Here is a 12,168-nt window from a genome sequence, read left to right on the forward strand (position 1 = left end):
AGGCAGACTAATTTAAAGCAAAGAAAATTTAAACAAAGAATAAGGATTTAAGATGGACTCGGGCTCATTCTTGGCTACTCAAAAATCATGCTGTATTGCTCATATTCACTGCAACCAAAATAAAGTAATATCTGCCAACTCGCACTTACCAGGGAAGAACTGTGGCTTTTCTTCTCCCCCTCTTGTACCAAGTAGTGTGGTCCCCAGAATATCTCATTCGTGTTTGGGGCAGAAAAGGCTGGGAGGCCCTCCTGAGGCCCACTAGAAAGGTCATGCTACCAACAAGTCCCTTCTTTGACAGCTCCTGAGGACCTGGATCCTGATAGTGGAGTTCTCCTTGAAGGGCAGCATGTGTTGGCAGACACTTGAGAAAGGTAATGGGAGGAACCAGGCTGAGTGTCTGGCATGAGACCAGGCAGGATGCAGATGGGTGCTACCATTGCTGTTACCGTGTGAGCTGGATGTCCAAGGTTTCTCTTCAGAAGACCTTGTTATTCTCCTTTTAGGTACTATAGCTACATTCAAAACATCCCAGTAGATGGTGTTCCCTGGTTTCAGTAACCTGGATTTCCCTTAAGTATGTATATCCAAAAGCAGATTTTTTAAAGCTTGAGGCATAATTACTATATAAAAAACTTACAGTTATTTAATATACACATTTTGGTGAGTTTGGACATACACATATCATATATCTGTCATCTACAAAAATTTTCCAATGTTCTTTTGTGGGTTTTCTTTTCTTGTTGTTTTCTGGGTTTGGTTGCTTGATTGGCCTTTTGGTGGTAAGACTATTTAGCATGAGATCTATTCTTTTAACATATTTTAAAGTATTCAATATATTGTTAACTATAGGTATTATGTTGTACAACGGATGACCAGAACTTATTCTTCTTGCATAACTGAAACTTTATGCTGATTGAACAATTCTCCTATTTCTTCCTCTCCCCAGTTGAGACAATCACCATGCAGCTCTCTGCTTCTATGAGCTTGACTTAGGTTGGTGCAAAAGGTATTGTGGTTTTGCCATTGAGAAAAATGGCAAAAACTGCAATTCGTTTTGCACCAACCTAATATTTTTAGATACCTCATATAAGTGAAATCATGCAATATTTGTCCTTCTGTGACTTGCTTATTTAACTTAGCATAATGTCCTCTCAGTAAATCCATGTTGTCAAAAATGGTAGGATTTCCATTCCAGAATTAAAATAACTGAACTAAAAGAATCACAGGTTTTTTATTTCAATGAGTTCAACACAAGAGATAGCAGAATGTAAGGAAATATTGACACCCATTTACAATCAGGTAACTTCCCTATTGTCAACTTTTCTTAAAAATGTACTAATTGAACCCCGACTCATCTTCCATACCTAAACGGAAAGCATTTTTTAACTTTTCCTGAGCTCTATCTATAGATGAAAAGGTAGATAATGTTCCATATACAACATGGGATTTCATGACCACTAGTTCCTACAGTCTTTTCACTTAGCCCTTCCTTCTTGAATATACATCTGCAAATACTTGTTTAGAATTTAATCAGAAGGAGGCATTAATATTTTTTTTCTTCTACCTGGCAACTTATTCTCTTAGTAGCCCCTTTCCATTCATTGTGTACTTCCCGACTTCTGGTAGATTCTAAGAGAGCAAATAACTCCTTAGTATACTGCTTTTATTCACACAAACGCAATATTGTCTTTTACAACCAGGGGGGAATTTCATATCACTGATTCAAGCTTTCTAACATTTCTTTAACATTTTTTACACCACCTGTAACACAATTGACACATATACTATTTATCAACCATCCCCCTTAGTGAAGTTATAAATTTTAAGCCTGGGTTTCCACAACCAGACAAAAAACTATTAAAGGGATAAAATATTTCTTGTGAAAATTACAATATGTACTTTAATATATCCTGTCTTCTAGAATAAACATAATGTCTTTAAAGATTCAGATGTGTTTTATTTTACTATAAGTAACCTTCCATTGACTATCCTTTGGCTACCTGCGTGCTGAGTCTCCCACCTTTCACATATCTTCTTCCCATTTAAAGTCTTGTAACTGGAATTCCATGTTTGACACAGCATTTTTGTCTGGCTGAGTTTAAAATCATCCTAGGTTTGTAGGATACTGTCACCCTCTCCCCACCTTTCCCCTTCCACAATTGTTTATATCATTCACATATAGGAGATCCTGGGTTTGTTGTTGTTTTGGTTTGGGGGTTTTATTTATTTATTTATTTATTTTGTAACCTAGGAGATGGAAAAGAAGTTTGAGTTTCAGGTATAAAAATTTGTTTAAATGAAGAAAAGATTAATAGATGGGGCCTATTCTCTTCCAGTGCCTTGGGTTTGATTGAGACAAGTCCCCTATGATTAGAGAAGTAAAGATCAAGAACAGACAGATTTTGTGAGGCTTTGGATGTGGGCTGAGCTGCTGGAGAGCATAGGGACCCAGGATAGGCAAGGACAACCCTCCTGCCTATCCCCATGTGGAATGTAGCAATGTTCTGCCTCCCTGAGGGAAAAAGCTTTGAGAACACAGAGAGTCAATGTCTATGATACAGACACTGAGCACACCATTATGGGCAGTGGGAATGGTATAACTTTGCTAAGTGGATTTTTAGTCATGCCATATGATGAGAGACAGCTGTAATAGGTAGGGAAGAAAAAGAACAGGGCATATATCCACAAGTGATAGCAATTGACTGACACGTTATTGTAGGCATTGTTTAGAAGTTTGTATGAGGCCTTCTTGAGACCTACTAACAGAATGTGAAGGAATACCTTAGCAGGGTCAGTTTTACTAACTGGATCATCAAACGACCATAGTTTGATCATTAAAAATAAATGTAATCTAAATATTGAATCCTAAGTGATGATATAATTCTGAAGTGCATAGAAGTAAAGGGTACTAATGCTGATGTCGGTAACTCACCTTGAAATGTATCAAAAAAATGTGGTTTGATGAGTGAATTGATTGATGAATAAACTCCCAGATAGATTACATCTACGTAACCAAGTAAAGATAGCAAATATTAGCAATTACACAATCTCAGTACTGAGTATAGGAAATTTACTACACATTATTTTTCACATTTCTATATGACGAAAATCTTTCATTAAAAATTTTGCAAAGAAAACTACTCTTATAATCACAGACAGGTGAGGTGTGTCATATTTGGATTGCACAGGATTTAATTTCAAATCCTTTTGTCACTTGTCCTGGGAATCAAAACTCCCACTCCAATCTCTTTTCAGGTTGACTTTTCCTTATCTTCCTTCCTCTCCCTGGAGCTAAAAGTTCTGGTTCTTTTTTATACCTAGTACCATAATATATTCATTTAAACATTGAGCGTGCTATAAATAGTGAGCGTCCAGAATGCTGACACTACAGAGTAGGTGGTTCCTGGGATTTTCCAAGTTTGGAGATGGTTAGGACAACTTGGCTCTATTGAGAATTTTTCTCAGGGACTCCTTCACTTCCTTGTTCCTCAGGCTGTAGATGAGAGGATTCAACATGGGAATGACTGCTGTGTAAAGCACAGACACTACCCGATTCTCCTCCAAAGACTGGCCCGAGTTACCTCTCAGGTACATGAAGATGAGGGTACCAAAGAAGAGTGACACAGCAGTGAGGTGGGAGGTGCAGGTGGAGAAGGTCTTGGCCCAGCTTCCAGCAGAGGGGATCCTCATGATGGACACAATGATGAACAGGTAGGACACCAAGATCACCGCCATGGAGGCAGGGATGACAAAAATGGCGAACACAATAATCACCACTTCCTGAGTGTAGCTCTCCCCACAGGTCAGCTTTAACAGAGGAGGGAGGTCACAGAAAATAAAGTCAATCTCATTGGTTCCACAGAAGGAGAGAGTGAAGGCTGAGACTGTCCGCACCAAGGCACTGAAGAGACCAGCGACATAAGCTGCAGCCACAAGACTCAAGCAGGTCTGCTGTGTCATGATGGTGACATAAAGCAGGGGCTGGCACACAGCCAAGTAGCGGTCATAGGCCATGAGGGCCAAGAGGTAGCAGTCGATGGAACCAAAGAAGGTGAACAGGAAGAACTGGGCAGCACAGCGTGTGTAGGATAAAGCTGCCCCATGCTCCAGCAGCACTGCCAGTGTCTGGGGGACAGTGACAGATGAGTAGCAGATGTCCATGAAAGCGAGATGACTCAGAAGGAAATACATCGGGGTGTGGAGCCGACGATCCATGCGGATCAGAATAATCATCCCTAAGTTCCCCAATAAGGTGATGAGATACATAAATAAAAACAAGAGGAAGAGAGGCAGTGCCCATTCAGGATTCTCAGTGAATGCAATAAGGAGGAACTCGGTCACCAAGGTGAGGTTCATCTCTGCCATGATGCCAGTGGTCCCTGAGACATGAAGAATGGGAAGCAAGTTAGGAAACTGCAAATAGGATTTACCTGTATTTCTTGTTTACACTTATTGAACATGTACGCTGGACAAAATATGCCAGGTGTGCCAGGCGCAGTGGCTCACACCTGTAATATCATCACTTTGGGAGGTGAGGCAGTCAGATCACTTGAGCCCAGGAGTTCAAGACCAGCCTGGCCAACATGGTGAAACCCCATCTCTACTAAAAATAAAAAAAAAAAAATTAGCCATGCATGGTGGTAAGCACCTGTAATCCCAGCTACTCAGGAGAATGAGGCACAAGAATCATTTGAGCCTGGGAGATCAAAGCTGCAGTGAGCCGAGATGGCACCACTGCACTCCAGCCTGGGCGACAGAGAGAGAGAGAGAGAGAGAGAGAGAGAGAGAGAGACTCAGGACCCATCAAGGGAATCCTGTGGCATAGAGTCATCTTAGCATGTTGACAAAACAGATACAGGTAAACATTCCCAGAACAGGAGTGCACATTCTCCCACCTCTGTTGCTAAGTAGCTGTGTGAACTCTGCAAGCCAGATAGCCATTCTGAGCCAAAACTTCCTTATTGCTCCAGTAAGTGTTGACATATGGGCTCTTGCCTACCAGGGGGATATCCATGTCAGGACTCTGTCCCTTTTTCTCCATGACCACAACTCCTCCCTGATATCAAGTCCTCTTCAACTCTCACCTAGGTTAGAACAACAGCCATGGAACCAATTATTCTCCCTGTCTATATATTTGCTTCTTGCAAATCATTCCTCCTCACTGTGGTCAGAGTGATAATTCTAAGATTTTAATTTGATCACATCTGATTCCCCTGTTAAAAATCCTGCCACAGTGCCCATCATGGACAGGATAATTTTGCAGGGTCCTTGTGATAATTTAATGCATCCACACAATTTGTAAAGATCAAATCAGAGTAATTAGATGTCCACCACCTTAAATATTTGTCTTTTTAATGCTTGAAATATTCAAATTATTTGCCTCTAGCTATTTTGAAATATGCAATAGATTACTGTAATCTAGGATGGGATATTTTTTAGACTCCTCCACATGTTGGAAATGCCCTCTGTGAGATCTCCTCTGCTAATTTCTTCATGCTCCTTTCTTGCTTCTAAATCCTGATACCCACAGCCACACTTCACCCTCTTATGCTTCTCTCCAGACATACTGAATTATTCAAGGTTCTCTAATCTCCCCCAGGTTCTCCTACATCTCTGTACTTTCAGCAGGACAAAACTCTTCTGCCTGGAACACCTCCTCTTTTGCATCCAACAAGTCCTTGCCAGCTCTTGCCCTACCTTCAAACCTCAACCCACATCACACTTTCTACAGGAAAGCTCTGTCCTGTCTGCCTTCCCTGGTCAGAGCATGTGCTCCTGGAGCTCAGCGCATGGTAAAGGCTTTAAAGATTAACTGTTTTAATCCCCACAACCACTGCATGAGGTAGGAACTTTTCTTATCCTCATTGTACACATAAAGAAACTGAGAAAGAAAGGGCTTAAGTATCATTCCCAAGGTTGCACAGTTCATAAGTGGTGGAACTGCCATTAGGAACAAACCTGTACACGGAAGCTCTGTTTAGCTTATAACAAGATTTCACTGCATCGCCTGATCATTCCAACAGCCCCTACTCAGAAGGTGTCCACCATTAATTAAACAAACATAAATACCAGCTCTGCAGTCTGTGAATATCTGAAGACTGATAGAGGCTTTTGAACTAACAGTAAGTTCTTTGGCAGAGTTGTAGTGCAACAGGATAGAAAGGACATTGGGCCATCTTTAAAACATAAGACTTTGGCAGCTATGCTTGTGTCAGACTGACCTATTGGGGAAAAAAAATGATAATTAAAGGAAATTGGATCCAGTGATCTGAATGGGGCGGGAACCAAGAAAACCAGCGCAGTTTCTTCACCTAAATTCCACATCTTTACCTGGCAGGTCCTCTTCTCTCTTTGTCCACTATTTTTCCTTAATGTCTAAAAGGTCATTTCTTGCCCACTGCTTGCAGAAATCCTAAGGGTGTAGGGGCAAAAGTATTGTGCTGAGCATCAGGAGGTCTGGATGGTTCTTGTTGCCCTCCCAGACCTGCTCAGTTATAATGCTAAGCAAATCTCCTGGAGCCACAGTGTCCTCTTCCCTCTTGCATTCTTCACACACATGCACACACAATGTGTGAATCAATATGGGGACAATAATAACTTCACTGCCTGAAAGTCAGTCCCTGGACCCTACCATCCTCAAGATCCTTCTAGCCAGTTCTTTTCTGCCAAAGATGCCATTTTATGCTTTCTGTTTCCAGATCTGCAAAATCTGATTAGGATGTATTCTTCACTCTGGTTTTTGTTCAATTCCAGGCAGGGACAGCAGAGATTGTGGAACAGCCTCTTCCTATGGGCTCCCAGCTCCAACAGAAATCTCTTTGGAGAAGACACTAATAATTGCTACAAAAGCTCTGAGGTCTCCAATCCATGGCTAAAGTGGTCCCTAAGGAAAGGCAATTATTGCAAATGTGGGTTTCTCACTAGGCACCTAGTCCCTCTCATAGGAGGAGAAAAGACTTTCTTCCTGGTCACAGTTCTCAAAGTCCTGCCATACACCCATTGAGTGGGGTTTAAAAGGCCTGAATCCTAGTTCTGCATGGTCCCTTGAGGAGTTAGATGTATCTAACCTTAATTTCTTCCATCAAAACAATGTTAGAAATTATGCCTATTGCCACTTTCATCACTGTGGCTATATCCTGGAAGAAGAGTGCTTTGGAAACACAGGACTTTGCTCCACATTATCCAGGAAGGCCAACTGGGTACCCTACACAGAAACCTCAGCGAGACACATCTTGTCTTCCGTTTGCCTTCTCTGGGAGTCAAGTGCCTCATTAAAATTTCTCCCTTTTCTTTCTTTAAATGCAAATGAAGACACAGTGAAAACAAAAGGCTGAGATGTTGCCCAGAGGAGAAATTGGCAAGTTCGTCTTATTGGCCTAGCTTTTGCCAGCTCTCTACATCTTTGACACAATAGTGTTGTTTTAGCCACAAATTCATAGGCATTTCATTAAGTCATTGAATTTTGACATGTCTCAATTCAAAAAAAAAAAAAAAAAAAAAGAAGACACGAAAAACAGAATAATTGCCCTCTTTGACAATTGATAACCAAGAGAAAATGGAACCATGTGGTTGATTGACTCGTCACTGTGCTAAGAGTTCTAAATGAGGGAATACTATTCCCTCTACTATGGGGATAGTAGTAAACAAGCAACAAGTAGGTAAGGTACTAGGGCAAGATTACTTACAGGTAGGGTAAACTGGGGAGGGCTTCCCAGAGGAGGTGGACTTTGTCAGTTTGGACAGAAGAGAGAGTGGGAGAACGCTGGGCAAAACTCTTCAGGAAAGGGAGAGCGAGCATGACCAAATGCATATGGGCAGGAGAGCCCAAGGGCTACTCCAGGGACACTGAGTGACACTGCTCCTGACCTTGAGCCTGTCCACTACCATCTGACTCCATTGATTTCTCTGCTGAGAAAATCTTTTGTTTGTATTTCTCTTTTCCCAGTTCCAAAATCTTCCAAATCCCTATCCTACCCAATCCACTTGAGATGCTAAAAATGTTTTATATATTATTGTGCATAATAATTTAAATCTTTTTTTTTTTTTTTTTTTTTTTTTTTTGAGACAGAGTCTTACTCTGTCACCCAGGCTGGAGTGCAGTGGCGTGATTTTGGGTCATTGCAACCTCCGCCTCCCAGGTTCAAGCAATTCTCATGCCTCAGCCACCCTAGTAGCTGGGATTACAGGGTGCACCACTATGCCCAGCTCATGTTTTGTATTTTTAGTAGAGTCGGGGTTTCACTGTGTTGGCCAGGCTGGTCTTGAACTCCTGGGCTCAAGTGATCTGCCTGCCTCAGCCTCCCAAATTTCTGAGATTACAAGCATGAGCCACTGTGCCCGGCCTTAAATCTTTAAGCTCTAAATAGTTTCAGTTTAGACCTTGCATTGGAAGTCCTTACTTTTCATTATGAAGATATCCTTTAAGATACTTTCCTCAACAAAGGAGAAACTTTTCTCTAATAGAGAAAAATTAAGTCAAACAACAGTACACTTCTTTTTTTTTCAAGTTCTAACATACCAGGTAAGGATTCAATACTAAAAGAAGTCTGAGGAGCTGGGTTAAATGAAGTGAAACAACTATCTTTACTAGAAAATTTTTCAAAGATTTTAGTATGATAATTTCCTTTATAATTCTCCAAAATGAACTGTATATTATGCAGCAGTTCTCAAAAGTATTTGACCATGGGGTGCTTAGTTAGCTCCTGTGTTGTGATGAGCGCCCCACAAATTCAGCAGCACACAACAATAAGCATTTATTCTCACACTCGTAGGTCTGTGGTCAGCCAGGATTTAGTTTATCTAGGCTGGGCTTGGGCTCGGCTAACTTGGCCAAGCTGCAGCTTGATTCACAATCTGTTTCAAGTGTCTCTCCTCATCTTTGGGTCAGCAAGCTATGCAGGGCATGTTCCTCTAAAAATGCAGAATCACAAGCAGACAAAGCCCCATTACACAAGAACATTTTAAGTCTTTGCTTGCATCAGGTCTACTCACGTCCCACCAGTCAAAGCAAGCCACATAGTCAAGCTCAATATCCCTGAGCAAGGAATTTTATCCTACTCACAGTAGGAGAGGAGTAAAGTTTATTTCACGAACAATGATCCAATATTCCTATTGTCCATAAATACTCTTATTCTACCCTCTCAAATCACATACAAAATATACTCATCATCACCCTAATCTCCCCCTACCCTGGCCTATAAACTTCAACAAATTACATCAAGATCAAAGTCTAGGATCTTATGATCTCCATCAGGTCTAGGTGCAGCTCCCCTTGGTTTAGAGAATTATGAACTACAAAAACAAGTCATACATCTGCCCACAAATACCCAAAATGTATTTGTTGAACAGGCAGAATAACCACAATAAACACTCCCATTAGAAAAGAGGAAGAATGGCAGGCACATGACAACGGTGGGTCCACAGTAATTCTGAAATGCTACTGGTAAAATGTTGCTATGCCCTCCCACCCTGGGATAGAAAATATCTCTTGTTAGGCCCTGAATCTGCTCCTTTGGCTGAGGGGGTGGGGTTCAGGGGATCAGGAAGAAGCTCTCAGCTTAGTGTTCCTTGTGGCTCTTAAAAATACTATGACCATGATGATTTTTTCATACCCAAAGTACTTTAATCTTAAATGTAAACAGCTTTTATTTTTTAACTTGTCCCTTTTAACCAGTAATTTTTTTTTTACCACTTACAGTTCACTAGACAGAAGGCATTATGAATTTTGGATAAAAGTATTGGGGCCTGTGGGGAAAGTAGGGATAGTTAATGGGTACAAAATAATAGACTGAATAAGACCTAGTATGTGATAGCACAACAGGGTGACTACACTCAATAATTTAATTGTACATTTTAAAATAATTAAAACAGTATACTTGGATTGTTTGTAACACAAAGAATTAAGATGATGGATATCCCATTTACCCTGATGTGATTATGATGCATTGCATGGCTGTATCAAAATATCTTATGTACCCCATAAATTTATGCACCTACTATGTATCCACAAAAAATTTTTTTAAAGTCTTACAAATACGAGTTCTGGGTCGGATTGCTTGGGTTTGAGTCCTGGCTCCACCATTTTCTGGAGCCAGGGTTCTTGGTAAATATGTAAAATCTCTTGGTATTTCAACTTCCCCATCTATAAATTGGCAATAATAACACCAACCTCAAAAAGGCATGGAGAAAAGTAAATAAAGACAGAAAATAAAAACACTCTTCGCTAATGTACCCTGATAGTTAATAATCAGGATGGTGTTTCCCATACAGTTCCCAAATTTAATCGTTCTTCTGCTTCCTGGTCTGAATCTACACACATTCAATGACATCGTAGAGCTTATAACAACCGTTACTTTAAGATAGCTATAAAACTTTCTGTCTACATTTTAATGAATGTAGAACACACTAATAATAATTGTGATGACCACAGAAATAGGCAACATCCCTGTGCCACCGAGTGCCAAGGAATATGCCACACATTCCACATATCATTTCTCACTTAAGGACAAAATTACAAATCATTCAAACAAAATATAACATTTTTAATCATATAAGGAAATACAGGAAATATCATCAGAGATAATGAAGTGTTCTTTCTCTGGATGGCAGTACTCTTAAATCTATTATGCAATTATCTCCTCCTCATCTTTTCATCCCGTTTTGCTCAATGTTAATGTTCTATGGATGTTAGCCTTCCCTGTTGTTGTCATTACATAAAGGAATTTCAAATATTTATCAATATTTTCCCCCATTAAAATATGGAATTCTTTTGTTGATATTCAGCCTCTGTCTTTCATTGCTTCCCCTAGAGCCGGACTTTATGGAAAACTTCTGCCTGGAAAATTCTCTACCTCTAGGGGCCTGGTTCCATGCCTAGAATGCACGAACAACTGCAAATGATAATGAGAGCCCAGATGGTTAGTACAACAGAGGAGGTTGTTGAGTGTTTTGCAGAGCTATGAAGGTAATTAGAACAACTTGGCTTTATTAAGAGCTTTCCTCAGGGCCTCCTTTGCCTTTTTGTCCTCAGGCTATAAAATTGGAATGGTCAGCCTGGGGTTCACTATTGTCTAAAACATGGTCACGGCCCTCTCCCCTATAAGGGATTGCCTACTGCTGCACACATAGACCAAAGCTGTAGTCTCAACAATCAACCGAACTGCAGTTCTGCATGAGGAAAAGGCAGAGAAACATTGAGGAATCTTTGCCTAGAGACCTGATTTGCAGGTGTTAAATGGGCTTCGTGATGAACAGGTCAGAGAACAGGATCAAAACTAGTCTGGACAGAATCATATACAGAGCTAAGTGGAAAATCAGCAGCTGCTGGCGGAAGCTATCACCCAGTTCAGGGTCAGCAGCAATGGAGGTCACAGAAAGTGAAACACATAGATGAGGGCATGAAAGGAGAGTGAGCAGGTGAAGTGTATACACTGGATTACATTTGTCAAACCCTCTACAATATGCAGTCACCAGCTTCTGCCAGACACATCTTGGGAGTTGTGATGGTGTCATAAAGCAGGGGTTGACAGTACCACAAAATAATCATAGACACATCTGAAGATCTATTACTATCTAGTATTTCCAAAGATTATCAATTTCAGTCAAATAATATTCTGAGATTGTAAATGCTAGTTTCCCACCAACGAGTCCCAAAACCACCACCCCTCAATATCCCATGCTCCTTATAGCCATTGTTTGATCTCCATGATTCAGAAAGCAGTGATTACTTGTCATATGCTTTTCTTTAGGAGTGGGCTTGATACATCATGGAATAAAGGAACTAACTGAACTTCTAAATAGATTTTTAATGTGTATTAATATGTCCGTTTTTATGCTGCTGATAAAGACATACCCAAGACTGGGTAATTTACAATGAAAAAAAGGTTTAATGGACCCACAGTTCCACGTGGCTGGGGAGGCCTCACGATTATGGCAGAAGGTGAAAGGCACATCTTACATGGTGGCAGGCAAGAGAAAGAATGAGAAACAAGAGAAAGGAGTTTCCCCTTATAAAACCATCAGATCTCATGAGACTTATTCACTACCAAGAGAACAGTATGGGGGAGACCACCCCCAGGACTCATTATCTCCCCTGGGTCCCTCCCATAACACGTGGGAATTACGGAAGCTACAATTCAAGATGACACAGCCAAACCACATCATAAT

At 40.7% G+C, this 12,168-nt stretch overlaps 1 protein-coding gene across 1 annotated transcript; it reads right to left on the reverse strand.

Annotated features, from left to right (window-relative positions):
* Positions 1-2,245: 2,245 nt before the first annotated feature.
* Positions 2,246-4,376, reverse strand: LOC111544820 (olfactory receptor 9Q1). Its single transcript, XM_023215467.1, has one exon. It carries the CDS (start codon positions 4,366-4,368, stop codon positions 3,433-3,435), a length of 936 nt encoding a protein of 311 aa, XP_023071235.1. The 5' UTR covers positions 4,369-4,376; the 3' UTR covers positions 2,246-3,432.
* Between the last annotated feature and the right edge of the window lie 7,792 nt (positions 4,377-12,168).

Source organism: Piliocolobus tephrosceles, chromosome 13 (assembly GCF_002776525.5).
Source record: "Piliocolobus tephrosceles isolate RC106 chromosome 13, ASM277652v3, whole genome shotgun sequence".
NCBI lineage: Eukaryota > Metazoa > Chordata > Mammalia > Primates > Cercopithecidae > Piliocolobus > Piliocolobus tephrosceles.